At 48.8% G+C, this 26264-nt stretch overlaps 11 protein-coding genes across 11 annotated transcripts; 10 read left to right on the plus strand and 1 right to left on the minus strand.

Moving 5' to 3' along the window:
- Nucleotides 1-646: 646 nt before the first annotated feature.
- On the plus strand, nt 647-3082 carry FOMMEDRAFT_18040 (uncharacterized protein). Its single transcript, XM_007263883.1, has 5 exons — nt 647-862; nt 917-1148; nt 1257-1317; nt 1485-1918; nt 2055-3082. The coding sequence occupies exons 2-5, from the start codon at nt 1052-1054 to the stop codon at nt 2288-2290; spliced, it is 828 nt and encodes a 275-aa protein (XP_007263945.1). The 5' UTR covers nt 647-862; nt 917-1051; the 3' UTR covers nt 2291-3082.
- A 22-nt stretch (nt 3083-3104) lies between these two features.
- Nucleotides 3105-6259, plus strand: FOMMEDRAFT_104051 (uncharacterized protein). Its single transcript, XM_007263884.1, has 11 exons — nt 3105-3152; nt 3205-3283; nt 3359-3451; nt 3511-3576; nt 3627-3766; nt 3842-4102; nt 4173-4217; nt 4271-4472; nt 4532-4847; nt 4910-4928; nt 4984-6259. Exons 1-11 carry the CDS (start codon nt 3125-3127, stop codon nt 6003-6005), a joined length of 2271 nt encoding a protein of 756 aa, XP_007263946.1. The 5' UTR covers nt 3105-3124; the 3' UTR covers nt 6006-6259.
- Nucleotides 6260-7688: 1429 nt separating this feature from the next.
- Nucleotides 7689-8498, plus strand: FOMMEDRAFT_61926 (uncharacterized protein; the record flags this gene model as incomplete). The annotated part of the gene is made up of 1 exon (XM_007263885.1): nt 7689-8498. A coding segment is annotated over one exon (810 nt), but the record flags the coding sequence as incomplete, so codon positions are not given.
- A 595-nt stretch (nt 8499-9093) lies between these two features.
- FOMMEDRAFT_119098 (uncharacterized protein) lies at nt 9094-12654 on the plus strand. The gene is made up of 5 exons (XM_007263886.1): nt 9094-9211; nt 9275-9396; nt 9465-9502; nt 9558-9818; nt 9888-12654. Exons 1-5 carry the CDS (start codon nt 9110-9112, stop codon nt 12641-12643), a joined length of 3279 nt encoding a protein of 1092 aa, XP_007263948.1. The 5' UTR covers nt 9094-9109; the 3' UTR covers nt 12644-12654.
- Nucleotides 12655-13036: 382 nt separating this feature from the next.
- On the plus strand, nt 13037-15560 carry FOMMEDRAFT_166135 (uncharacterized protein; the record flags this gene model as incomplete). The annotated part of the gene is made up of 5 exons (XM_007263887.1): nt 13037-13062; nt 13115-13911; nt 13967-14553; nt 14611-14682; nt 14742-15560. The coding sequence occupies 5 exons, from the start codon at nt 13037-13039 to the stop codon at nt 15558-15560; spliced, it is 2301 nt and encodes a 766-aa protein (XP_007263949.1).
- A 170-nt stretch (nt 15561-15730) lies between these two features.
- FOMMEDRAFT_166136 (uncharacterized protein) lies at nt 15731-17109 on the plus strand. Its single transcript, XM_007263888.1, has 6 exons — nt 15731-15809; nt 15871-16011; nt 16066-16422; nt 16481-16601; nt 16661-16691; nt 16748-17109. Exons 1-6 carry the CDS (start codon nt 15737-15739, stop codon nt 16946-16948), a joined length of 924 nt encoding a protein of 307 aa, XP_007263950.1. The 5' UTR covers nt 15731-15736; the 3' UTR covers nt 16949-17109.
- Nucleotides 17110-17790: 681 nt separating this feature from the next.
- On the plus strand, nt 17791-18844 carry FOMMEDRAFT_166137 (uncharacterized protein). The gene is made up of 3 exons (XM_007263889.1): nt 17791-18546; nt 18604-18622; nt 18681-18844. Exons 1-3 carry the CDS (start codon nt 17816-17818, stop codon nt 18714-18716), a joined length of 786 nt encoding a protein of 261 aa, XP_007263951.1. The 5' UTR covers nt 17791-17815; the 3' UTR covers nt 18717-18844.
- A 153-nt stretch (nt 18845-18997) lies between these two features.
- Nucleotides 18998-20512, plus strand: FOMMEDRAFT_153149 (mitochondrial pyruvate dehydrogenase E1 component beta subunit; the record flags this gene model as incomplete). Its single annotated transcript, XM_007263890.1, has 6 exons — nt 18998-19042; nt 19101-19370; nt 19447-19785; nt 19848-20095; nt 20161-20290; nt 20351-20512. The coding sequence occupies 6 exons, from the start codon at nt 18998-19000 to the stop codon at nt 20510-20512; spliced, it is 1194 nt and encodes a 397-aa protein (XP_007263952.1).
- A 296-nt stretch (nt 20513-20808) lies between these two features.
- On the minus strand, nt 20809-23643 carry FOMMEDRAFT_79627 (oligomeric complex COG6; the record flags this gene model as incomplete). The annotated part of the gene is made up of 11 exons (XM_007263891.1): nt 20809-21246; nt 21310-21402; nt 21469-21537; nt 21571-21765; nt 21840-21915; nt 21991-22096; nt 22204-22544; nt 22625-22792; nt 22858-23055; nt 23118-23248; nt 23299-23643. 11 exons carry the CDS (start codon nt 23641-23643, stop codon nt 20809-20811), a joined length of 2160 nt encoding a protein of 719 aa, XP_007263953.1.
- A 353-nt stretch (nt 23644-23996) lies between these two features.
- On the plus strand, nt 23997-24635 carry FOMMEDRAFT_68116 (DUF1783-domain-containing protein; the record flags this gene model as incomplete). The annotated part of the gene is made up of 4 exons (XM_007263892.1): nt 23997-24083; nt 24141-24359; nt 24419-24533; nt 24592-24635. Coding segments are annotated over 4 exons (465 nt in total), but the record flags the coding sequence as incomplete, so codon positions are not given.
- A 421-nt stretch (nt 24636-25056) lies between these two features.
- On the plus strand, nt 25057-26169 carry FOMMEDRAFT_77609 (uncharacterized protein; the record flags this gene model as incomplete). Its single annotated transcript, XM_007263893.1, has 5 exons — nt 25057-25207; nt 25284-25458; nt 25528-25641; nt 25700-25781; nt 25852-26169. 5 exons carry the CDS (start codon nt 25057-25059, stop codon nt 26167-26169), a joined length of 840 nt encoding a protein of 279 aa, XP_007263955.1.
- Between the last annotated feature and the right edge of the window lie 95 nt (nt 26170-26264).

Raw genomic sequence — 26264 nt, forward strand, 5'->3', positions numbered from 1 at the left:
TTTGGCTCTTGGACGTCTGTTTGTAGAAACGAAAGCATAGCTTGGGTCAAGACGCGTCTGTGTGTAAGGTTGAGTGAGGGAAATGTCTACGAGAGGTATACCTAGTTAAAAGAATCTAAGGAAGTGTTTGTAGACTTAGGATAGACACGATACGGAGGAAATGGTCGATGTCTCTTCTCGTTCTCTCTGGGAGCTCCTCAGGTCTGATGTTGGTGGCAGCTCTTTCTGAGAAGTTCTGAATATCTCGTGCTTTCGTCTCATCAACGCATTCAAGATCCGGTTCTTCAGGTGCAGCAATAAGCACAAAGCAGGTAAATCGAGAATGCAAAGATCAATGATGGTGAGGTACCTCGGATATGCCTTCTCCATGATCTTTGTGTCTATGGCGAAGTTACTGTAGTCCCGCGCAACCAATTCCCAACAGAAACTATGCCTATGTGGGCCATGAGAGCCATACGGACAAGTTATTTTGCTCCGATACACCCGGATGACTTTTTGAGGCGGTGTAAAGATAGGAGCGAAAATTGGAGGAGTTTACAACTAGTTCTGTCAGTGTCAAGAAATGAGAGCCGCGACGACGCGTTGCGCTTACTACGCGCCCGCGATTTCCCGCGCATTTCCTCCCTTTTTCGAATTTCTTTTCTGGTTCCGTGCAAACTTTCTTTGATACAGTAACGATAGTACCAGCGGCAGCATCTCGTCTCTCCTTGCTTGTTCGTTCGCCTTGGAAGAATTCGTCTATTTCAAATATTCGGAAATTAGTAATATTCTATTTAGGCTGTGTTTGACAGGGTATCGGCTGGCAAGAACTTCGTGGAGGCGCTCATAGAACCTCACTTTGGGCATCTGTGCTGCAATTAAGGTGCGCTTGTTGTTCTTGTTGATCTCCAGTCGTGATCTCATGTGAAACGGACAGCTCATAGTGCAGCGTCACGTCCCATCTACCACTTCTCGGATCTCTAGCGCGGGCTTGTCTGCAAGCCAGTTGCACTGTACGAACAAAGCTTTGTGGAGCACCGATATCACCTGTTTCCGCAAGGGTTGAAGACTGATGGCGAATCCTCAGCAACGACGCAAGGCAAGGTCGTCGTCGCACAAGCCGGTGAAGCAATCAAGACGGGTGAATAAACTTTTGAAGAAGCAACCACGTGTGTGTCTTTGAGCTAGCCGAATGTCTTCTTATCGAGCATTTCGGCAACGTTACATATGGATTCGCTTGACTGATACTGATACATCTTCCTTTGCCATAATAACAGCGATTAAAGGTCCTAAAGTTCTACAGGATGCTTGGGACAAGCACAAGACTGTTCGACAAAAGTATGTTTGATCTTCCATCGCTTCAATTTTAGACATCGGCTGTCATTTTACCAAATCTTAGCGCCGCGTCTACTAGCAATTTTTGTCTGTCTGATTCTGTCACTCTAGTTTTGGCTTTCACCTTTGTATTTTTATGCTGACGTACACTGTTTCATGTTTATCTGAAGTTATGCTGCTCTCGGGTTGGCGCACTCGCTAACTCCGACCGACTCAGGTGGACATGTCATCACGCATCCACACAGTGCACAGGTCTCTCAAAACGCCGAGGCTAGTTCGAAAGAGGGCAAGCCGCCTTCCGCTGAAGAGGCAAGGCGCTCGGAGGGCAATGTAGCCAGAGACCAGACGAGAGATGGGAAACTCCCGCGTGGGTTTGGCAGAATAATTCGTGACGAGAGAGGTTCTGTCATGGATGTGGTGCTTGGTGAAGAAGAAATGTCCGGCGGAGAAGAGGCGGCAGAGGGCAAGGGATTGGAGGATTTTGAAATTGAGAGCCCAAGCAGACAGCCTGAGAGACTGGGAGTCCCACCCGGCTCAGGGTGGCTTCTGGAGAACAATGACAAAGAAGATGAAGAAGACGAACGCGCGAAGGACGTGCTTCGAGGTGTGTATCTTTGCGCCTTGCCATAAACGATGATAGATTAGCTGCCGTTGGCGCCGGCGATGCCCGAATCCGTTATGCGCATTTACTGTTCAGATGGCTCACTGGCACTGACGATTCATGTTCCGTGTTATTTTAGCTCTTGAAGTCGCGTCAATGGGACGGCCAAAGAAGCAAAGGACGTCATCGAACGCAGAAATAAAGTATCTATCCCGACTGGTACAGACGTACGGCACGAACTACGAGGGGATGGCAAGGGACAGGAGGACGAATGTGAATCAGTATTCTGCGGGCCAGTTGAGGCGGGCAATTGAGAGGGCAAAACTGGAGCGGGACGCCGTGCACGCAAGAGAGAGTGAGGATGGAATATGTTGAATATGGTTAGGTCGCCAACGGCGGATCGATCTCGAGGCGGGGAAGGGAGTTGAGAAGATCGGAGGGAGATCTGCGGCAAGCACTGAAAACGAAGGAAAGATGGAAAAAAAGAGGGATAGGCAAGAGAGAGGGAAAAGGCTATGAAAATCCACACAGGATCGGGCGCCTGCGAGAACCGTTCGGTCACGTTCGATTACGTACGTGACGGACAAGGTTTGGATGTACTTTACTAGTATCTCTCGAGACTCTCGGAATGCAAGATAGCGTTTCTCAGGGTGAGAACCCAGCTCTTGGCTCCGCCGAGGGAGGCGACTCGATCGGGAACAGTATGATTTCTGTGTTTAGCGCAGGTGAATGCGCTGCCTCGTGCTGGGAAGCAGAAGCGAGTGGGAGGCACAATCACCATCAGGCGGGGGACCAGTTTTTGTGCGGATATGAATATTTATTAATTCTCGCACCGTTCTGGGACCGGCCGAATGGATAGGGAAGAAGTCATGGCACCGGTGTCTGTGCTGATCTGTGATCATCGTCGACGCACCAAATCCGCGCAAAGTGCACAAACACTTGACGTCCAGGCTTCCGCGTGGAAAATCCAGAGATCCCGCATCCATTCATCCTTCCAATACCTTTTTAATTTGCCCTATAAATACTACTCCTTGAAACATCCTTTGCCTCTGAACATACCTCCCTACGCCCGACCCGCTCTCCCGTCCTCCTTTCCGTCTCTCCTCCTCGACATCCTCGACTTTTTTTCACTCTGTCCACCTGACAGTCGAGGGACCCTTCTCCCGCATTCGCACACATACATACATACATACATACACCTTACTCTTCATGGCTTCCAAATCCGACTCTACAAGGCGTTAGTGTCCACTCCACTATTCCTTTGTACCACGCAACTCATTCGACTTCAGCATCGGCCCGTCGGGCATCTTCTCATCCAAAGTCTTCTAGACAGCAGTTTAGTGCATGCGGAGCCTGTCGGATGCGAAGGTGTGATAATCAAACCGTTCCATCAAGTCTATTGTCGTATTCATTCATTTATATCACTCCTTTCCGCGCCGTTAGAGTGCGCTGTGATCTTAAAGACCTTCAAGCCGCGAATCCCTCAGCGGGTTACTCGGTCTGTTCCAACTGTCAAGAGCGAGGTCTCCGATGCGTGTATGATCCTCATCTGATTTTATATACGTGGCATATCCTCACCGTTATTTTTAATCTAGAGACGAATTTGCGGAAGTAAAAGCTGTCAAACTCTTACGGCGTGGTCGCCGATTGCAGCAAGTCGAGTACGATTTTAATCCCGCGTCTATTTGATAGCATTCTGAATTTATCCTAGAGCTGTGTATGGCAAACCTGTCATTGATGATGAGCGACGGTTTATGTCATTGGCTACCGGCGTACCCCAATCAAGCTTAATTCCAAGGCTCCGTCCTGAATTTCTTTCGTCCTCGTTCTTTCAAGCGTTCCTCACCCAACGTACGTTTTTGTTTTAATATCTGCATTCAGCCTTGGCCGGCGCCCGCTGAAACGGTTCCTGGTCCTCATATGCAGGCCCGATCATCGACCCCCTCGAATTTTCCTGGCGGTTGTGCGAGGCACACAATGGCAATCCGAACGCCCTGGGTAACACAGGCCAATTACTTTGTATGGTCCTTGCAGCTTGGGCAGCAAGCTTTGGTGTCAATGAGGCGGGTGACTCCGAACCTCACACTGGTGCCCAAGCCGTGCGAGTAAGGAAAGAACGCACTAATCTAATGGTCCGAGAACTCTTGCAACTAATCGACGCACACGGCCTGCTGAGGAAGCCTACATGTGAGTAACTTCCTTGTCCTCGATAAATTTATCTGATTGTACCGATTTGCGCTTCCTTTCCCATCAATAGGGGATGGAGTGCGCGTCTTATTGCTCGTTATGCCCCTGACGGAGGGTGAGTACATTGTAGTTTGCGCGTCTTTCTTATGGCTTAGGTGCTTTATTCAGACGTGCAGCCGCCAATGGAAAGACTAGCCATGTACGAAGCGGCAATCAACCAGGTGTATACTTTGTGCAGTCTGGCATCCGTAACCTCCGTCAACAGCGGTCAAGGCGAGTACGTAGACGCCGTCGTACGGGCGCGTATTTTTTGGTATGCACATGTTCATGAAGGTGTCACCACTGGCCTCCGAGGAGGCCGCTTATTATTGTATGCCTTCATAATCTTTACATGGCTTCCATGTCTGAAATTCAAATCCCCTTGTTTAGAGCGGAAGACGACCTCAGCGCCTTCCAGGCAACGCTTCCGCCCGTCAATACACATGCACCCCAGGCCGCCCTGAGCTTCGCATTTGCGCTTCGCTATGCGAGAATTCCCCTGCACCTTTCAGGAATCTGTCGGAAAGTGCATGCTTCCCTGACTGGGCCGAAGGCGCGTCAGGCGAATGAAGTTGACGCAACAAGCCTATATGATGCATGGGAATCACTCAGCGGTGCTTGGGATGACCTTGAGGCATTGCGGCATCATGGAACCGGAGATTTCCTCCAACCACAAGAAGTGGACAGGTTCGTGAACGGATGGCAGGTACGTTGAAAGTTCTGTTCTACAACACCAACTAGGCCGACTGATGCGTTGCAACGACCTAGATCTTAATATTTGAGTGCTGTACGTTTAGTTCGCTTTACCAAAGTCTTGTTCTCTTAACTCATCAATATCGCAGTCAATGTCATTCGGGAGGCCCTGAAGCAACGTCTAGTAGATTGCTGCAAATCCGGTGAAACCGCCGTTTTCCCTGACGGAAGTGTCATTCGATCCCCCAGAATGACTCAGGTCACACAACTGCATTCACTAGCTGAGAACAAATGCCAACATTTCGCACACCTTGTAATCAACATTGCCCGCAGGCATATTGGTAGCTCGTTCTTTGAATATGATGCATCACTAGTACGCGACGGTTGCTTCCTTGCAGGTGTTCTGCTCGCGGGAGACTCCGGGACTGAAGAGGAACTAAATACGTGCCTTCAAGCTCTTCGGGATATGCGGTGGGCATTTTCGAAGAGTGACGAGCGCGAGCATACACTCAAGATGGTCTGGGAACAACGACTGACCGCGGATACTTTAAGAAGAGAAGACGGCGAGCTTCGTCGAAGTAATCCTTCTCAACACGACTCGTCCTCGGGGCCTTCTCCATTCACTAGCTCGAACTCGACTCCAGAAAGCCGCTTGCGCCATCCACCACCGCCTTTACTGATCGCACACGCGTCGGGCACGTTGCACGATTCTGCGCCAAACACTGCCGTTACTGACGATGGCTGGATGTCGAATCTCTCTTACGGCACGAGCTCGCACCGCTCATCATCTGGCTCGCCTCCATTCGTTGCTGCTGTTCAGAAGACGGAAACGATTGAACCGGCTTTGATGCCCATTTTCTATCCACAAGCAATGACAGATATGGACACGTTTGCATACTCGGTCGTTCCAAGTGCATCCGTGTCACCGCCTCGGTCACCACACGATTTCACACCGCCACGGTCGTCGACTGGTATGTCAACGTCGTCGGTCACCTACCCGGAGAACACATACTTTGATTCGACTACTGGGACGACCCAATTGTTCACCATCTCGTCGCCTGGATCGGCCCGCGGAGCCGTTGATGGGACTGTTAGTGGCTCTTTGCCATCCGACAAGGGTGGCTCATATCCTGTCAATTACAACGCTAGTCAGTTCTACGTTACCCCATGACATTGAGCCAATAGCTCGCAATGGACCCCACTTTCCCCGAACAGACATTTTGGACTTCTTTCCATGCTTTATCAGACAATTATGGCTTAGACATTCACACACATTTTTTTGCTTCTCGTGATCAACTGTTATCCCTTACACTTTAATAGTCTTGTATTCACAATTGCTCTGTCATTGCGACCCGACCCGTTTCTTGTACGAGCTTAATTATCACGTACGGGCGTGAGTATCATCATAATTATCCCCTTCCATTATCTTTTTTTTTTGCACCGCTTGGACGATTATCTATAATCTAAGCGATATTATTACTTGCATTTATCTGTGTAGCCCGATATTGTGACGTATTGTAACACGTTTTGCCCATCTCGCGATCTCAGCAATATTAAAAATTACCAATACCGACAAGACCCGGATGCTTACGGAACTGGCGATAAACGCTGTCAACGGCTTATGACGAGCCCGGCGACTTCTTAACACCTGTGATATAGAGGTCTCCAATATTATTTAGACGCTGGCCCTTCTCATTACTTCCTATTCTCGACATGGTCATAGGTATCCCTTGAAAGCAAGCTCCGAGTCTAGCAGTACAGCCTCGGGGCTTGTTGCAGATCCCAATCCAGAAGCTCGATCAAGCAGCAGGGAACGAATGGGATAACAATTGAGAAAGAGAAAGAAAAAAGTTAGGAGAGAGCTGAGATCGCGAGACTGATGATCATCGTGCTGTCTTACTTTGGATGGGATAATGAAGGTTGTGTCCGCCAATCGCGTGCAGCAATGCCAGTGATAGCCAATGGGGGCACAGAATGCGGCGGCCTTGTGTCGTCTAGCGGACTTCTCGCTGAGACCTCATTACACGACCCTTCGTGCATGATCAGCTCGGTATCTCCGACAGTCGGGAATCACTCGTCGACGAATCAAAGCTGTAATGCCCTCACTTTAATCTATCTTTTTACTGGCTCGTGTTTTCCAGCCCTTCGATCGTGCATTTTTATTGGACGCGCATGGAATGCTGCGATAGGCTGGAAGAGGGAGACTTTCCATAGACTGATTCTGTGTGATGGTTCGTGCATCGCAGATATGTGCACAAAGCATGAAATCGCCGTTTAGCATCTTGCCTTTAGACGTAGACTCGCCGATCACTCCAGCGTGATGGCGATCATTGACGTCAATCTCAATCGTGGCCATGCACTGCCATCTCTGGCGATGATCTAATTTTGTGCTTACATAATACAAACCCGGCTTTGTCACCCATGCGTGTCCGGAATCAGCTGCCTTGTGCAGAGGCGTGACACTCTGTCCCAGGTCTCAAGCGCCGACGCCATCGTCCGCACGACCATTCTTTCTATTCGTGTGTGCCTGTGCTGTTAATCCATGACCACGGCCTCCCCTCCAAAACCTTGGGAGCGCGGCACGCCAGCCGCTGCGTCTGTTGCTCCATCGGTCTCCACCGCCTCATCTACGACGGCGGCATCTTCAGCCCCTCAATTGCAGACTGCATCCGGCAATGATTCGACCGGTGCCTCCACTCCGGCTCGTCCTCCCACCTTGTCGAGCGCACCACAGTCATATTCTTCACCCTATGCTGCAACGTCATCAACTTATAACAGATTCGGGTCAGGCTACTCCCCGTATGGCGGCTACGGCGGAGGGATGTATGGAGGAGGGATGTACGGAGGCGGAATGTACGGCGGGATGGGCATGGGATACGGCATGAATGGCATGGGTTATGGCATGGGTGGCATGTATGGTGGAGGCTACGGGATGCCCGGCATGCCTATGGACCCCAATAATCCTTCACTCACGCAACAGCTCGAAGCGACTACGCAGCACACATTCGCTCTTCTTCATTCAATCGTGCAGACCTTTACAGGCCTTTCGCAGATGCTGGAGTCTACCTTCATGGCCACACACTCCTCCTTCTTCGCCATGGTCGGCGTCGTTGATCAGTTCTCACACCTTCGCGATGCACTCGGCAGCGTACTAGGGCTTTTCGGGCTTTTACGTTGGCTAAAAGATCTGCTGAGTGGGAAGAGAAGTTCCAATCCGATGCAAAACGAGTTCCGATCGTTCGTTGACGGCAAGCCCGTACACAGCGCCGCCGGCGCTCCCACTCCTAAAGCATCTAAGAAGCCGATTATCATCTTCCTCCTCGCTATTCTCGGCGTGCCGTATGCGATGCATCGACTTATCAAGGTACTTGCTCAGCGAGCGCCACCACAGGGGGTGTTACAGGGGGCTGGCGGAGCTTCGCTTGATCCCTCTCAACTTTCGTTCGCTCGTGCAAAATACGCATTTTCTGCTGCAAGTCCCGTTGAGCTGTCTTTAAAGGAAAACGATATTGTAGCGATCATGGGAAAACTGGATCCTGCGTCCGGGATGGAGGTGGATCCGCGAACGGAAGTGGCTACCGACTGGTGGAGAGGCCGAACCCGGGATGGTCGTGAGGGGTGGTTCCCCAGTAAATGGGTTGAAGTATTAGAGCGCAAAAAGCAGGATTTACAAGTTACCCCTGCAAAGACGATCGAATAGTGCTGTTGCATTTTTTAATCATGCATGTTCTGTCTATTTTTCTCTGAATATTTTTTTCCTTTGTAACTCTCATGGTTTTTGTTTGAGTGCAATGGATATTCGTTCATATGCAAGCACTATTTGGTCGGGTTGGAAGTTATTTGGAACGCGTGTGACATCGTACGAGTCGCGTCGTTTCCGCATCCGAACCCTGAGTCCCACGGCTCTTTTTAGGTTAGCTCCAACTGGCCACTCACAAATCGACTTGAATTTCACTAAGTCAAAATAAAGTCATTTCCCTAAGAAAATATATATTCCCCTCCCCCAAGCCTAACTAACACCCAACTCAACACCTAAACTTAACAACCTAAACTGAACCTAAACCTAATTGGGGGGCTCTGCCCCCCCAAACCCCCCTCCTAACTTCTTGGTCTGTGAACCAGCATACAAGTATTATGTAAGTGGCCAGTCAGGGTTGTCCCAAAAAGAGCCGTGAGACTCAGGGTTCGGATGCGGAAAGTCAAGGCTGCATCGTGCGGCGTTACCGGTCGCAATTCCGGTTATTCCGCACACAACGCTCCGTTCATCACTTCTTTATGGATTATTTCTCGAAATTCTTGCGACCAAATCCACAATCACCGCCGAAGCAAATATACAATCACGCTGCAGAGTATCAGAAAGCTTGGACGATTATCTATGTGTGTGGCTTTAATCTTCGAGATGGCTGTGTTGAACTAAGTGAATTATGGTTTCGTTGGTAGGACACGCTCACTCATCCCGACGAGCGACAGCTCGCTCGCGGGATCAGAGCAACAGCAGTCCCAGCAGCTTTGAAGACGATGGTGGACTCGTTGGTTTGGGAATCTACACGAATGGAAGAAGGGTTCGCGCTGCGTCTCATGTTATTGCCATTGAGCGAGCTTAATTTATCTCGTCATTAATCTTCCTCAGAATGACGGGCGCATGCATGGAATATTTACTGAAGAATGGTACGCATGGTTGATTATTTCACACCCCATTATCGCTGAGGCTATGCGCCTTCAGATGTTCTGGGAACACTTGTGCGATTGAGCGAGCCCGACAGGCCGTCAGGAATCCAGGTCGAAGTACTTCGCACTGTACAAAACATGGTTGTTCTCCTAGACGAACAGTTCCTGGTGCATTCAGTCGTGCATCGAGCTGTGCTGCGACTCCTCAAAACGTGCGTTGGTGACGATATACAAGAGCAACTCGATGGCAGGAACCGGGTAATGGGTGCCGCTGGAAATGCTGTGAGAGCCTCTCCAACGGAATACGAGGAGGACCGTGCGTTAAGTTTTTGGCATTTGAAATTAGCACATTCATGAGATTAACTTTGTTTCTTCTTAATTTCAGTGGTAGATTTGCTGTGTCTGCTTTGCAGCCGTATCCGAACGTTCCGGGAATTGCTCATGATTTTCTTTTACGACAAACATTGGTACCACGCCGAGACACTCGCTTCTGTCCCGGAAGAGGATGACGACGACGAGACTGCCGACGGCGCGGATACATCTACTGATAACGACGGAAATTCAACTGGCAATGTAGGCTCTGATGCTTCTATCTCAACACCGCGTGCAGCCTCTCCGACCCCATCGCAATCCACAGTAACCTCCGCTCCTGTTTCATCGCAAACAAAGAAACCAGAATACGAATTCATATTGCTGAATTATTTGCTACGCTTCGTCCATAGAGAAGGGAAGATCGGCGAGTTCGCGCGTGCTGGCCTTCTTTTCTTGATGGACGTAGCAATGTCTCCCGGTGTTCCCGTGCATCGAATTGGCGGTGACATTGTCAAACCGTCTCCATCCTCTTTGTCTATCCAGCAGCAGCAGACGTCGGCATCAGACCCTGTGGCTGATGCGGCTCTGGCGCTTGCTGAATATATACTAGATGGAGATTTTTGCGAAGTTCTAGGGGCTGGATTAGGCGCCGTCTACTCTTTACTGCCTTCGAAGCTCGAAATCCATATGGATCCGCAACACAGACCCCCACACTCACAGCAAAGTACAATGATCATTGGCGGAACAGGGCGCCTGTCAGAAGAAGATTGGGAAAAATTCGAAGTCGCACAGGAAAAGGCGCGGGCAAATGGAATGGAATATTCATCAAATCCCGAGTTCAAGGCTCGATTGGAACACTTTGTGAAATTGTTGGAGTTTCTGCAGGACGTGGTGAGGCGAAATGTCGTTAGCAGCAATGATGACGGGAATGTCGAACCCGCTTCGTTTGTTGGCTCGGCGATCGTACAGTCCATCCTAGACTCTGTCCGCCGGATCTTCTTGGAAAACGTCTTGTATCCAACGATACTCGAGTGTTCCGACGCCGACGGGAGTGCGGTCGCCGTCATGTCGTACATAGACGTCATGTTTCGCACTATTCAGGATCAGCAATTCGCGGAGACCTTGATTGACTTTCTCGTAACCGAGGATGATAACGACTCTTTGCGCCACAGGCCCCGTACACGACCGACGCTTCTTCTAGATAGTGCAAAATCCGCTCCTCCCGTAAGCACGAGGGACAAGAAAGCCAAGCGCCGTAAGAGCAGCGCAATGATGCTCCTTGAGATGGAAGCTCCAGATGCGCGAAAGCAGTCAGAATACTTTACGTCAATTGGGCGCTTCACGTTAAAAGATCTTCTTCTCACTGGCATGCGATCCACATCGCACGCGACGGCGACCACAGCCTTGCAGTTGATGCAGACTTTATTGGTCTATCACTGCCACTTGTCAGTCGACAGGTTATTCATTTTTTCTTATGATCCTATCGAGTCATCATCGCCCAGTCATCCAGAACAGAAGGTACTTTCTGAAGATGAAGAAGAAGTATTTTCGTATCCTGGTGCCGATGCTGAGCAGACACCAAGACCAGACGCATCCTTCTCTGAACCAGAGCTGGAATCACGTGTTCCTGAGACTTCGTATTCGATGCACGAGCAAGAGCTTGGACTTTATCTGGGACTCGTCGCTCGGATAGATCCAGCACACGGAAGGGGCGCTTTTAGCACTGGCTATAATCACTATTTACGTGATGCCATTGTCTCAATATCTGATCATTCATGTTCATCCTGTACCTTGGATAGCACCGACAAGATTAGCCCCAGGCACCTTCTTGATGTAAATGACCCGGTGCTATCACTTGTCCTACAATCATTCCGACACTTTTATTCAAATACCCCTGAACAGAATGTGGCTCTAACTGGAATGCTGGCGGCTATCTCATCTTGCCCAGAGCGATCTTTGAAGGGATGGCTCCTTTTTGGCACGGACGGTAGCTCTCAGCCTCTGAAGAAAGAAACAAGCCTTCCGGAGTTGTCCGATGACGGAGATGATCGGTCAGTAGACTTCGGTGTGAACGAGCGGCTGGAGAGAAATGAGCTGCCGATGCCGATTCACGGCGCAGGACCACTTTCTCAGCCTGTTGTTCTTTCAATCCTACAAGGTCTAGTGTCGAACCTCGACCGGTTCCGCGAGCTCCTGCCGCACTTCGATTCTTTCCTCGCAGAACGCAGGCAAGGGCTTGTCTTCTCAGAAAATTTAACGGATGCTTTAAGTCTTTCTTTCGACTTGTCGAGCAATATGGTAGGAATGGCAAGCAGTCCAAGTTCAACCCACATGAATGCCGAGTCAACGCCCCCCCAGAAAACGAAGCCGAAGCCGCGTACCGGCTGGGCATCTTTCCTTACACCGAAGAAGAGCAAGTCTCGGGCAATGTCCCCTTCACGATCAGATTCTGCTAGTGCGTCTCCATTGTCGATGGGAAAGACGATAGAAGCAAGTCCTTTCGGATCGCACTACCAGAAGACAAGTGCCATCAGTGTAGAGCCCCTACCTGCTCCGTTACCATCTTCAGGTCCCTGGGCACCATCAGAGAGGAGATCCTTCAACATGGATGAAGAAGATGTGTTTGGTTCTTCGGGTCAATGGGGTGAGGAAAAGCGCTCTGAGCCGAGCGGGTTAACCCGTGCACCAGAACAGGAGGAAGGAAGTAAGAGAGTGACCCTGTCGCAATTATTGGATAACGTGGTAATTTTGGAAGAAAGTATTAAGGAGCTGACCGCAATTATTCATGCTCGACGTAGCCTTGGAATAGACTATCTTCGATATTTGTAATTGTATTGTCCAGATACCCTTTGTAATAATACAAATTTGGACTTTAGAGCAGTGTGACTAAACGAGTAGTCGCGTCGTTTCCGCATCCGAACCCTGAGTCCCACGGCTCTTTTTAGGTTAGCTCCAACTGGCCACTCACAAATCGACTTGAATTTCACTAAGTCAAAATAAAGTCATTTCCCTAAGAAAATATATATTCCCCTCCCCCAAGCCTAACTAACACCCAACTCAACACCTAAACTTAACAACATAAACTGAACCTAAACCTAATTGGGGGGGCAGAGCCCCCCCAAACCCCCCTCCTAACTTCTTGGTCTGTGAACCAGCATACAAGTATTATGTAAGTGGCCAGTCAGGGTCGTCCCAAAAAGAGCCGTGAGACTCAGGGTTCGGATGCGGAAAGTCAAGGCTGTAAACGAGTACGTGACTTGACGCATCGCGTCGCGACGTGCACCACTTTTGCTTCCACAGGATCAACAGGAATAACGTCTGCTATCTTGCTCAAACACTTCATCACGGAATCCAAGTGCCATACATGTCAGCTCCTATCATTCTTTGGAACCCAACACCTATCAGGGAGTCGGATGATGCGGGAAATAACATCATCAAAACCACTTTAGCACCTCCTACCAAGTCAATCCCACAATACACCGCGTATGACCCGGAAAAACCACGGCGATTCAGACGCGTACCGAGGCTCGCCTCGTTTTGTATACGAGCACTCAGCAGGTATCCGGAACAACTGCACCAGCTGGGCTCCACGCGACTTTACTTCGACCGTAAGAAAGGAGGGACAAATTCCGTCTTACGTGCCGTACTTCCGAAATGGCGTTCACCTAATTTTAGCCTCCTGGATATCGATCCACGATTATGGGCGACGATAATACAGATATACAAGGATCCTCCGGATGAGCTTGATTTTTATCCATGTCAACTCTCTGACCCTCATGTGCCGCTCTTGAACCAAATACCAATGTCGCCGGACTTCACACTCCTTACTCTTCTTTGCCTGGCAAACAGCAGACAGCTCACCGACGATAACATTCTCTCGCTTAAAGTCCTTCATAACCTTGCGGCTCTTGACGTCTCCAACTGTATGTCGATTACAGCACATGGTATTCGGTTGCTTTCAAGGACACTTACGTTCAACGAATTCGGCGAGAAACGCGGCCCTTGGGCTCTACGCGTTTTGCGAATGCGTGCATGCTGGACTGTGGACAGTAGTATATTTGACTGCCTTCAGAAGTTCCCGTTGCTGACTGCTGTTGGTCAGTATATTCATCGTTTATTATATATTCTCGTACTTAAACGAGAAAATTCCAGACTTGAGTGACACGCGCTGCAGGGCAGAAAATGTCAAGGAACCGTTCAAGCTCGTCAACAGTGATTATGACAGTGTCTTCTGCTACCATTTGGCAGACGCGATATGTGATCTTTTGGAAAATCACGAAAATATGTTCCCGAACGAAACGCCGTACATACTGTCACTACAAGACGAACCACTATCATCAGTGGTGAAGCGAAGCGATCAGTCGTCTTCCCGCCCTGGCATGACTCTAGTAACAAGTCAACACGAGTCTTATGTGGTCCTGCCTCCTTTGCGAGACGGAAGTTCCATAGGGCGCTCAACAAATGAGTCACTTTATTTTGGTAATGTCCGTACAGACGAGTTTCGGGAGAAGGAAGCCCGGAAAAAGGCCTTTGAGGATAGCTGGAAGAGAAGAACGGATTCTGAGGATTTTGACTGGGAGGCTGAGGATTCTGGCTGGGAGGGCTGCCTTATCTGCAACGGGGAAGAAGAGTGCTACTGCAACGATTTAGGTTATTGTGACGAAAGCAGTGGTTCGGAAGATGAGGGTTTCGCTTCCCCGTCTCGAGAATCGGAAGACGAAGACGAAAATCTTCGTAGGGTAAGCAGCTACCTAATGATTCGTTTGAAGGAGAGTTGAGCTTAGACTGCTTCTTAGGCATTGCAGGCATCGTTGGCGCAATATGAAGAGGGGGTAGAAACGAGTGTTCCACTAACAGAAGCTCTACTTGTAAGTAACAAAATTAAGTGAATTAACGTTCGAGAATGGGCACTAACTCAGGCATATAGGGATCTCAAGCTCGAGGAGTAGAACGAAGACGTGGGCCAACAGCTGCTGTATCCGCCAACACATTTTATCAACCCCGTCCGCCCATGCTGCAAACGAGCTTACCGTGGAGCTCCAGAATATCGAACCCTTTAACGCTGTTTAGAGTACCTCCTGCATGGTCTCGGCTAGATGCGATAACCCCACAGTCACAAGCCGCAGTAAGCAGAACTGTATCGGATAATAGCAAAGCTCGACCAAATGAGGCAAATGCATCAGTTAAAAGAAAGCGGGAGTTATCCATGCATGCGTTACGGTCCCAGTTGGTGAAGCGCCACAGACCGCTGTCAACACCAAGAAACCAGACCATTACTCTGAGGCCATCTCCTCCACCATCGCCGACTTCTACCCTTTGCAACATAAATGATAGCCCGGAGAGACAAAGGCCGACGTTACGACCCATTTCTAATCTTCAACCACCACCACGATCGGCATTCGATCATGCGCCCCGTCTGAAGTTGGATCCTACCCTTAAGGCTACGAGGAATCCTTCCTCTAAGCCTGCAGCACGCTTCTCTGCCGTGGCAGCCCGAGGCACTTCAAAGCCCCGTAACATGAATTTACTCGAAGGTTTTGAGAATCAGACACGAAAACACCCAAGGTCAGCGGCGATAGGTGCTGCGACATCAGAGGACTCTGGGGAAACGTCCAAGTTTCAGAAGAAGCCTTTCTCTAAAAGCGACGGTAAAACGAGACCGTCTAGCAAAGGGGAGGAAGCAAAAGGCACTCCTGTAGCAAGACAGAAAGGATTTGATTGGAATACATGGACAAAGGGCCAATAGATCATGTGTATTTACCCGCTTGTTTAGTTGTTAGTATTGTTACAGTTTACTTATTCAATGACTCTGACATCATCCGGGATCGACGTCGATCGTTGATCTCGCCCGCTCCCGAGCTATTCTAATGTCAGCCTCCTACTTTGCAACCGCCTCGTTCTCCTTGCCCACCAACGCTCATCATGACCACGACCGACCAACCGCCTATTGTCAACGTGCACACACCATCCAGCTCATTTGCCGTGATCCATTCTTGTGCGTGACAGTTTAGTTATTTCAGGATCAACAGAATGGCTCATACCGTTGCACTCAAAAGTTGCAGAAGATAATCTCACAACGCTCTTCGGCAAGCTAGATCGCAAAGTTCGGAGCACACCCGAGGTCGCGGATGCATCTCATGTAGGATCAGGGTGGGTCAAATACGATTGGAATGGCAATGTTTGGAATCTCGACGACGGTGAGCCGATTTCACATCTTGTCATAAGCGTTTCATGTCTCAGACTCTGTGCAGAATCAGATTATACGATTTTGGCCTGGAGGCAGAAGTCTCTGTCGCCTGAATCCTCTACACCAGCCTCTACCACCCCCACGCTATACCTGCACAATCCTTCTAACCCGTTGCCCACACCTCCAGCATATTGCAATCCTTCGTTTTATGCATTCAAGCCACAGCCTTCATTGTCTCCCCCGCGTGCTTCAAATTCTCGTACGAGGTCCGTTAGAAGTGGGAAGTCCGGGAAAAGCATAGGTTCGCACAGCGTGATGACAGAACACGATGGTGTTCCACAGCATAAGAAAGATTTCTTAAAGTTCCATAACGAAAATGGTGTGCGTACTGTAATGGGATGTGTTGGGCCGGTTAAGAATGGTAGGCCTCATCCCTTTATGTATCCTATTCCCTGACAAAATGTTTACGGTTTAAATAGTCCGTATGTTGCTGAAAAATGGGTACTCGCACGTGTACATCTCGCGTGCTTTTGCGAAAAGACACGGCTTTATCCCTAAGGATGCCACTCCAGGGTTGTATGGCTATGGAGGACTTGTCAAGTAAGTCTATCCGTCCTGATATATTTATGAACTTTTCCCTTATAAGCCCTTACGTTCAGTATCGGGCAGTGGCCTATTACAGTGGGCAAGGTGCGTTCGCCGAGTTGCCTCGCAGTTGCTTGCTTCTTTCCTAAACGACATTGTAGACGAAAACAATGCATTCTGTGTACCTCGCTGAGGAATCGCACTTTGATTGCATCCTTGGCCGCTCATTCATGGAAGTGCGAAGTGTCAAGTTAGACCCGACGGACCCGACAAACGTGTTGTGTTTGGATAATAACGAGCAGCTGGATTGTGAGCTGGTGATTATCCGGGATGGAAACGGCGAGATTGTCACTGTTACTTGATTAATCCCCAGGGTCCCTCTTTCTTTCATGGGCATACCATTTGTGCGGACTTATTGTTGACCGAGTGAAATTATCAATGCTAACATTTGGTTTCAGATTTGTTATTTTGACTCTGTCTCCTATCAATCCGTTTCCATGTCAATATACCTGTATGCTTCATACTTTTCTTAGGAGAAATCATTTCTATGGCATTTAGCACAGAATGGGGCAGGCGGTGTATAATTGTGTACATATTCAAGCCATGATTTTATGGCTACTGCAATACATTCATGCCATAATATTATTGATACTTATAATATGTACAACGATTGCCGGGGATGCTTCACTTTTACTTGTTCAGATCATGGTTGGAGAGTTTAAATCCTGGCTTGGTAATTATTCACAGCATCGATGTAATTGTACATGATGCCATTTTACTTGTCAACTTATTAAACCAGAGGCAGTACATAATGCAATTCCTCTGGTATCTCCAATGATATCATGAATAAAAACAAAGTTCTGGGAAGATTACTGAGTCAAAAAGAGTTGACTCTGGACGATATTGAAGCAGATGTCACTGGAGGTCAGGACAGGGACGTAACGAAAGTTACAAAACTGAGTGAGTCATGAGATGCTAGCACAATGTGAAGGTAGACTAATTATTTTAGTCTACATAGCATATATATTCTTGAGAGAATACTTTGATACCTCTGGGTAATAGTATAGACATGTAGTAATTGTTGTACGCTTAGTTCCGAGGAGAGCCCGAGAAAGCCGAAGTGTGCCGAGATAGCTGCTCCTGCCTTTTCCGTCACCACGCAGTGACTCCTGCTGTCGTCCAAGACGCTCTTGCGCAAACCATCCTCGTCGTTGGCATCGCATTGCCAAATGTCTCGTCTCAGCCGTCTGCTGCCCTCACTAGCGGCGGCGAGGCGCTCTTACTCGATATTCTCCTCTAAATCAGGCGGCGGTCGATATTTCAATTCTGCGAAATCTTCAAAGGTTATCGCGCCATCGACGTCCAAGTCGTCTCCCGCTCCCGCCGCCAATGTCAACAATGCAGGCCCTTCAGCCGCACCTGATTCCCCACAGCCGAATCCTACAGACGAGCTAACTTCGTCGTCATCGCAGCAGACAGCGGTGGACACGCGTCATTCATATACGGTACACGAAGCACTTCCATCCGCTCCGGCTTTGTCGTCTCCTTCCATAGACTTCTCGCCTTTACCACCGCATCCAACAATGAAGCCAAATGAACTCGTTCTGCACCGATTTTTCGCTTTGCATAGACCATGTCTACTGCTTAATCAACCCGCGACAACATTATTTGAATCTGCTCCACCGACGACGTCTTCATCGACTTCAGACTTTGCCGCACCCCCGGCTTCACTAGGGACTATTGATGACCCTCCAATGGCGTCCCCCGAGGCTGACGCAGATGCTGCAAGGCAGCTGAGCCGGGCTATCGTGATGAACCGGGTTGGAAATCTGACTGACTGGGGGAGTGCACTGGCTCGATTGGGCTGGCATGAAGTGAAGGAACCTGTACCGCCTGTACCTGCTGGAATCAGCATGGACAGCGTAAAGAGAAAGCGTAGAAAGAAGATGAAGCAGCACAAGTATGTTCTTTCATAAATTAAGGCTGGACCTTGTATATTGACGCTTTCATTTGCCAGGCTTAAGAAGAGGCGAAGAGTGAGTTACAGAGTCAATGCTAACTAATTTTTTGTTGATAAGCTAATTTCATGTACAGCTCCAACGTGCAAAGCGACTTAGGCTGGGCAAATGAGGGCAAGGAGTGATGGGGACGAGTGACGGGTTTGTGAAGGCTACAGCGATTGACTATCACGACCTTTTTTATTCAACACGCCTGCTTATCATTGCATTGTGTTTCTATTTACATATAACTGCTTTAAATCTAGTCAATTCTTTTCTGTTGATTTTGTGCGGACCGCGGCCGTCAGAGAAGAGAAATGAGCAGAAACCGCGGTGCTTACGCGATGCGTGATTTCCGTTTAGAGATTCGCGTGTCGTCTCCCCCAAGATTTTGTGTCCTCTCCTCCGTCCACCATGGCTTCGCTGGCAAGGCTCAGAGCCCCTCTTCGTCGTCGTATTGTGTGTTTTAAGTGTCTACCAAACAATTACTGTTGTATGTTAACATTATTTTCTTCAGCCCCAACTCGCGCGGGCGCTTCAAACGTCGGCGGACACGACGCAACTTCGGGACAAACCTTCCGACGCCCAGCCATTTACCGTCAGGCTCCATGAAGACTCATTCCAGGGCTACAAAACGGACGTACCAAGCCTTGAGGTCGAGGTTTCAAAAGACATGCTGATTGGCATGTACAAGAAGATGACGCTCATGCGACGGATGGAAATGGCTGCAGATGCGTTGTACAAGGCTAAGCTCATTCGTGGATTCTGCCACTTGGCTATTGGTCAGGTTGGTTTCCTATTCCCCAACTGATTGCTTAAGATTATTTTTCTGAATGTGGTATTATTTTTTTCTAAAAAAATAGGAAGCTGTCTCTGTAGGCATGCATTCCGGAATGACCTGGGATGACCTGCTCATTACATCATACCGTTGCCACCCTTTTGCGGTTTTGCGCGGAGGTACGGTCAAGGGTGTTATCTCTGAACTCCTCGGTCGCCAAGATGGTATGTCGAACGGTAAGGGTGGGTCGATGCACATCTTCACGCCGCGGTTCTTCGGTGGCAACGGTATCGTCGGCGCGCAAGTACCCCTCGGTGCTGGTATTGCTCTTGCTCAGCAATACTTAGACAAGAAGGTTGCGACCTTCACGATGTACGGTGATGGTGCTGCTAACCAGGGTCAAGTCTTTGAATCTTTCAATATGGTATGTGTCACCAAATAGCACGGTTTCTTGGTATTAAATCGACATATTAAATATTTTTCAAGGCAAAACTCTGGAACCTCCCTTGTGTTTTCGTCTGCGAAAACAACAAATACGGAATGGGCACATCGGCTGAACGAGCAGCGATGAACACCGCATACTACACGCGTGGTGACCAGATTCCGGGTATTCAAGCGAACGGAATGGATATTATCTCTGTTTACCAGACGACGAAATTTGCTCGTGACTGGGTCAATGCTGGGAAGGGTCCACTCCTTATCGAATACGTTACCTACCGCTATGGTGGACACTCGTAAGTGGATGTTTGTGTTTTCATCTATTAAACCAAGGTGCTTATTGCTTCTTGATCGTTTGTAGGATGTCCGACCCCGGTACAACATACCGTACCCGTGACGAGGTCCAGCGCATGCGTAGCACCCAGGACCCAATTCGTGGTCTTCAACGCTACATTGACGAATGGGGTCTTGCGTCCGAAGAGGAGCTCAAGGTCAGTACTCAGTTTTTACCCCATTCCCCAAACATCTAACATAACCAATTTCGCCCAAAGCATATCGACAAAGACTCAAAAGCAGAAGTCGACGCGGCAGTCGAAGAAGCCAAGAAGTCGCCAGAGCCTGACATGAACGATTTCTGGACTGACATTTATTATAAGGGCACGGAGCCGCCGTTCATGCGTGGACGTGAACGCGAGGAAGTTCATTATTACTAGTTCTGCTCTAGTTCTGCCTAGTTCTGCCTAGTTTTCTAGTTCTAGATAATAGTTTGGGACCAATAGACTTACATATTTTTAATTTGACATTCCTCATGCGTTCGTTTTGTTGTGTAGTGTGTTACCTGAACCTTGGCACTTCGAATTGCTGGTGTTATAAAAAAGAGCACAAACGAGCTTGCTATCTTTTCACGTTCAGAGTTTTAATACGTGCGAGTGAGCCGTAATTAACAAGCTCAACTCAAAGAATACAAGCAGACGAGACGAAGCAAGAGCACGATTATCTATTTAACTACCTACTCCCTTCCATCATCTTTATCATTATCCTCCTCCTCAACACCTAAAACCTGTCTCAGCGCAACCAAACTCCCAAAAGGCCTCTGCGCTCCGAGGATCGTATTCGCAGCCTCGTACCTATTCTCCGGCCTCCTAACCTCACTACACAATAACTCATACGCACTAACGAGTTTACGTAAAGCAGAGTGGTGGATGTGAGATGCGAGGTGTTGGTTGAGGAGGTGAGAGAGGCGAGGGGGGTGGAGGACTTGGTCGGGTGAGGAGAGCCAGGTTGAGAATGCGCGGAGGGAGAGGGTGAGGTTTTGGGGTGAGGTTGGGGGAGCGTGGGAGAGGGGTTCGAAGGTGGGTTCTTCTTCTGAGGAGGAGTCTTTTGTATTTCGGGACGTGAGGAGGGAGATGGAGGGGTAGAGGGAGGTGTCGTGTAGGATTGTGGTGTACTGTAGGCACCCATTTGATAAGATTAGTTTATGTTATCGTTATTGTAATGGAAGAGAACATACGTGGTCTTCGATAAGGAGTTCTGCCCGTGCGTCGATATCCTTCTGCAGTTCCTCGACTTTGTAGTCTGTGAACGTAAACGGTCGGATAACACCCTGTAGACCAAGCAAACACCAATAATCAGTCCCCTGTTCTGAGGAGCCGAAGAAAATGGAACGTACAATCAAATGCGCCAAACAATTCAACACGAAAACATCTCCATCCCACTCTACCCTTCCCTTCCCTTCTTTCTGCTGCTGCTGCCTCTGTTGCTGCTGCGTAACCCTAGCATCCGAAACACTCAAACACATATTCACAGCAGCATCCACCATCACGTCTAATATCCCTTTAAAACCCTCCCGGAGCTCGTCCGGAGACTCATCACCCATGAGAGAGGACTTATATACGTTCATTAGTTCGCGGAGGACTTGAGTGTGGTCGAGGAGGGAGATTGGGGGTTGGGTGTCTTGGTCGTCTGGCTGTGTTAGTTGAGAATTGGGATAGTTCATTTTTAGTGAACGCAAAAGTAGAATGGGTGAGGAAAGATGCGTACGAGGAGTGTACGTGCGAGACTACGTGCTTGTGCTTCGACTGTGTCCATGAAGACTTTATAGGCTTCATCTGTTATCCTAAAACAAGAATTCAGTGAGTCAAGGTATTAAAAAAACTAGGAATAGAATGGGGAATGTATGATAAGTACGTACTCGTTAAGTGTATCTGACAAGCCTGCTTTCTCTCCGATGGTCCGTCGCATAGTGAGGTTATAGAAAATAAGCAAGTTGGCGACTCTGTACGACGCGATGCAGCTCTCTTGGGATCGTACTGTTTGTCTCACGCGTGCCTAACAAAGTGAATGAAAAGAGGGGGGGAGGGGTAAGCACAGAATCAACATCCAAACATGTAAAATCAATTCAAACTGACCTTTAATGGAAACCTAAGCTTCTCAAAAGCCCTATCCATCAACTCCGCTATCCACCCCTCCTCCTCACTATCTTCAAACTTCCTAACACTCCCAACCATCCTTCGATCTCCCTTCACGCCGAACAGCCCCTCCAGGAACTCACGTTCTCCAGCGATACTTTGGTGAACCCATGCGAGCATGTCACCGACGTAGCGAAGCGGGTCGTGTGCGTGGATCTCGATAGGTCGGGGGAGGCCGCCTCCTTTACCGCCTCCTGGACCGCCTCGCGTGAGTGCATCGGTGAAGCTGTTGAGGAGGGTTGATTGACGGGTTTGGGAGAGGATTGAGAGGACTTCGCTTTTAATTTTAATTTCCCGAAAGTTGTTATTAGTCGGGCTTAGAAGTGGAGATGATTGATTGAGATAGACGGTACGAACCTCAAGAGCTCGGGTTTCTTTCTGAGCCATCTAATCGCCTCTACCATTAACGGAGTTACTTCGAGAAGGGCGTCTCTAACAAATTGACGGAACTCGAGGGAACACCAGCGTGCGAGCTTGTCGTAGCCTTCTTCTAGTTGTCGGGAAGTTGCAGCGATTATCTCGACGCTTCAAATCCCATACCCAATTAGCCTTAGTCAATAGTTGATAAACGTAAAGGGAAGGATACATACCCTGCTTTGGTAGCACCATCTTCCCCGCTCATAAGAACGCGGGAATCATCGATGATCCGTTCTGCTTTACGCATCGTGCGAAAGAACTTGCTGTCGATATGGATGTCTCTGGAACGGAGCGAATCGGCTTCTTCTTCTGTGAGAGTGAAGTGGGCGAGAAAGCTGTCGACGGCCATCTTCTGTTCATTTATAGCATTCCTGTTACACTGTTAGGCTGGTCTGTACACAGAAGAAGGGAAGTGGGGGGGGGGGGGGCATACCGAGCAGAACGCAAGCCACCAGCTCGTTCGAGTAAAGACCTGCATGATTCATTTGTGGAGTGTAACTGCTGTTGCGCTTCGCCACAACGTACTCGCATCGCGTCGATATGTTCTTGGAGAACATCCAGGTGCTATATTTGTATATTAATTTCAGTGACAAAAGAGTGAATACAGAGCGTACTTTGTCCACTTCTTGAAATGCACGAACAAACTGACGACTTCCTTGAGCAAGCTTGAGTTCTGCATCGCGACGTAGACTCTTGCGTGCACGGACAGCTGTCCCGGAGCTAGATGGGACATGTCGCGTAGCAAGTTTTGCCTCAGCGTCATATGAAGCTTGTTCCTTGTCTTCAGCGTCTACATCCTTGCCTTTAGTAGAGTCGGGAGGCTTGTATAGATCGGAGAGAGTTTCAAGTGCATCCCTTATTGACGGATCGTCATAGTTTGTTCTAAGTACATTGTAGAGGCGGAGTGAGATGGGATTGCGAGCGGTTGTAGATTTTGGCTTTTCATCAATAGACTGCATGGTTGTGCTAACTGAGAAGACGCGGGAGGATTCGCGTCGCTCAAAGTCACGAGGAAGAGACGGATCGGCGCATTTTCCCGATGGTCTCCTCGCCTCGATAAACCCGTGCAATTGATGCATTCCAGATGCATTCCAGACCCAGTCCAGTAGTACTTAGGCCCGTAGCTCCACCGATTACAATGTCTGTCTTACTCTCTCCATCTTCCCGCTTTACCTCCATGTCTATCTCTTACGCCGAGGCAGCTGCACTCCGCAAAGCAGCTCAACACTCTAGAAAACCGCGTGCTGTGTCGAGACTCCGCTCAACTGCTCTTGATCCTCCTCCTCATTCGCATCCGCGCGTCGCGTCACAGCCGGAACCGCTTTCTTTTCAGAATGTTGCTAGACCGGGCGCGTATTATGAACGTCCGCGAATAAAGCGTGATTTGCCTATTGTGTCGGTCAGTATCCAGTTCTGCTTCATGTCATTTAACTAAATATGTGTGGGCATGTGCTAGTCACCATGGTTGGGTCTCGCAGCATTCGGAATAGTCGGCGTTGCGGGGTGGGGCGCGTTCCTCGCGTACTCAACGAATCAGGAACGACTGTCCAGCTCAGTAGTCCGCCAAATTCTACTGAACCTGCGTGAAAGCCCTCTTGTTCGAGAAGCGCTTGGGGAGGGTGTGCGTCCTGAACCGACGTGGTATCTCAACGGTGACCCTTGGATCAACGGCTCCGTGAGCTCCCTCATGCTTATTATCCTTGATCTTGATTGGATTAACCTACTTGTTATAAGATAAACATGTTACAAGGGAACGTCGACATTAGCATGCGCGTTAAAGGCTCAAAAGGAGCTGGCACGCTTTACTTTACGAGTATTCGTCGAGAAAAAGGACAGTCGTTTGAGATTCGTACGTCTTTCACCTCTGTTTCGCGTTAGTACCATCCATCTAACTTCTCCGATCCAAGTCCGATTCAAAATCATTTGCGACAACAAGACTGTGATTAACTTACCGACGGGCCCGTCCAAACAGTGATACACCACCTTGGCGTGATGGACATGTTGGATTGTGTATTTATACGCACGTTGCAATATAGCTTTCTATTCGTGAATATCATACACATATTTTCTACGTCATCGGTTCGACAGGCGGCAAGTCACCAATGAACACGGAAGCTAACATTAATGATTTTACTGTATTTTATGGTCCGCGTTATGTCTCGTATATAGCTTGTCGATACAATAAATGTCTTGGATTGAACTTGATTCGATTTATTAAAGTCATTTTTGAGGATGATATGTCGCAAAGCTAGAAATTAATTTTGTAGTAGGCGAACGGCGCCGATCACGAGCGCTGGTCTTGAGCGTAATCTTGCTTGGCTCACTACTTGCGCCAGCTGGGAATCCCTGGTTCTCTCCCTCCGTCCCTCATCATGTCCATCTCAAAACAAAACAACGTGTCCACCTTCAACCTCAGACACAGGAGGGCAAGCGTAGAGGTCGTCGACGCCAAACTCGCCGTAGACCTAGCTACCGCGCAGTCTTATTCTGAGAATGTCTTTCTTTTCGTACCGAATCTCATTGGTGCGTTATTCAATTCAGGTTTCTTTCGGGTGACAGATAGTTTGACGCTTTTTGTTGTTGTTGGAAATGGTGATAGGCTACACACGCGTTATCCTCGCTGCCGTCTCACTCCATTTCATGAGCTTCCATCCTAAATACTCCACTATCGCGTACTGCGTGTCATGTCTCCTTGACGCATTCGACGGACACGCTGCCCGCGTGCTTGGGCAGACCTCAAAGTTCGGCGCTGTGTTGGATATGGTGACTGATCGGTGCGTCAGCTGCTATGTCACTATTTGCCTCTCTTCCATTCAGTGTAACTGACTCATGCGCGCTGTTAGATGTACGACGTCATGCTTGCTTTGTTATTTATCTTCTGCGTATCCGGCTTGGGCGACACTTTTTCAATTCCTTATCGCGCTTGATTTTAGTAGCCATTACATGCACATGTACAGGTACGCCATCGTGCCCTGCATCCTCAACAATACACGGAGCTAATATGTTTGGATGCAGCTCCCTTGTAACAGGCTCGCGAAGTCATAAACTAGTGACGAGCGAAGTCAGCAGGATTTTATGGTATTATTATAATGACGCTGTGCGTGTTCCCTTGCTGCGTACTGCGCACTCTACCCTCTATTCAATTTCTCTGACTCTTGAACCGATAGACAACATTATTCATATTTTGTGCCGGTAACGAGTTATTCTACGTCGCGCTCTATCTCATGAAATGGGATCATTCACCAACGGGTATCGCAATCCTCGGAGACATGCCCTGGGCTCGGCTTCTTTTCTACAGCACGGCGTTCTTCTGGTTCGTTAAGAATGTGGTTAATGTTGTTCAACTATGGAAGGCCTCTAAGATCCTTGTTGGTGTTGATCTTGCGGAGAGGGCGAAGCAGAGGGAGGAGGCGGAGATGCAGAAACGTGTCAAGGAGAAGGAGAATGGGAATGGGAACGGGAACGGGAATGGGAATGGGAAGTGAATTTTAATATTGTGGACGGGCGGTACATCTATAGCTATCTTTACATATCTGGATTTTTTCTTCTTTTATTTTCATTTACTCTCTGTCGTGCTACA

Source organism: Fomitiporia mediterranea (genome assembly GCF_000271605.1).
Source record: "Fomitiporia mediterranea MF3/22 unplaced genomic scaffold FOMMEscaffold_3, whole genome shotgun sequence".
In the NCBI taxonomy this organism is placed as follows: Eukaryota; Fungi; Basidiomycota; class Agaricomycetes; order Hymenochaetales; family Hymenochaetaceae; genus Fomitiporia; species Fomitiporia mediterranea.

Excerpts from the sequence above, each read along its gene's own strand:
- FOMMEDRAFT_18040 (XM_007263883.1), top strand. The coding sequence starts at position 1,052 with ATGGCGAATCCTCAGCAACGACGCAAGGCAAGGTCGTCGTCGCACAAG. Across the intron at positions 1,318-1,484 it reads CACAAGACTGTTCGACAAAA|TTATGCTGCTCTCGGGTTGG; the intron begins GTATGTTTGATC and ends GTTTATCTGAAG. Across the intron at positions 1,919-2,054 it reads CGCGAAGGACGTGCTTCGAG|CTCTTGAAGTCGCGTCAATG; the intron begins GTGTGTATCTTT and ends GTGTTATTTTAG.
- FOMMEDRAFT_104051 (XM_007263884.1), top strand. The coding sequence starts at position 3,125 with ATGGCTTCCAAATCCGACTCTACAAGGC. Across the intron at positions 3,767-3,841 it reads TCAAGCGTTCCTCACCCAAC|GCCCGATCATCGACCCCCTC; the intron begins GTACGTTTTTGT and ends CCTCATATGCAG. Across the intron at positions 4,218-4,270 it reads CGTTATGCCCCTGACGGAGG|ACGTGCAGCCGCCAATGGAA; the intron begins GTGAGTACATTG and ends TGCTTTATTCAG.
- FOMMEDRAFT_119098 (XM_007263886.1), top strand. The coding sequence starts at position 9,110 with ATGGATTATTTCTCGAAATTCTTGCGACCAAATCCACAATCACCGCCG. Across the intron at positions 9,212-9,274 it reads AAGCTTGGACGATTATCTAT|GACACGCTCACTCATCCCGA; the intron begins GTGTGTGGCTTT and ends TTTCGTTGGTAG. Across the intron at positions 9,819-9,887 it reads AACGGAATACGAGGAGGACC|TGGTAGATTTGCTGTGTCTG; the intron begins GTGCGTTAAGTT and ends TCTTAATTTCAG.
- FOMMEDRAFT_166136 (XM_007263888.1), top strand. The coding sequence starts at position 15,737 with ATGACCACGACCGACCAACCGCCTATTGTCAACGTGCACACACCATCC. Across the intron at positions 16,012-16,065 it reads TGTTTGGAATCTCGACGACG|AATCAGATTATACGATTTTG; the intron begins GTGAGCCGATTT and ends GACTCTGTGCAG. Across the intron at positions 16,423-16,480 it reads TGTTGGGCCGGTTAAGAATG|TCCGTATGTTGCTGAAAAAT; the intron begins GTAGGCCTCATC and ends CGGTTTAAATAG.
- FOMMEDRAFT_166137 (XM_007263889.1), top strand. The coding sequence starts at position 17,816 with ATGTCTCGTCTCAGCCGTCTGCTGCCCTCACTAGCGGCGGCGAGGCGC.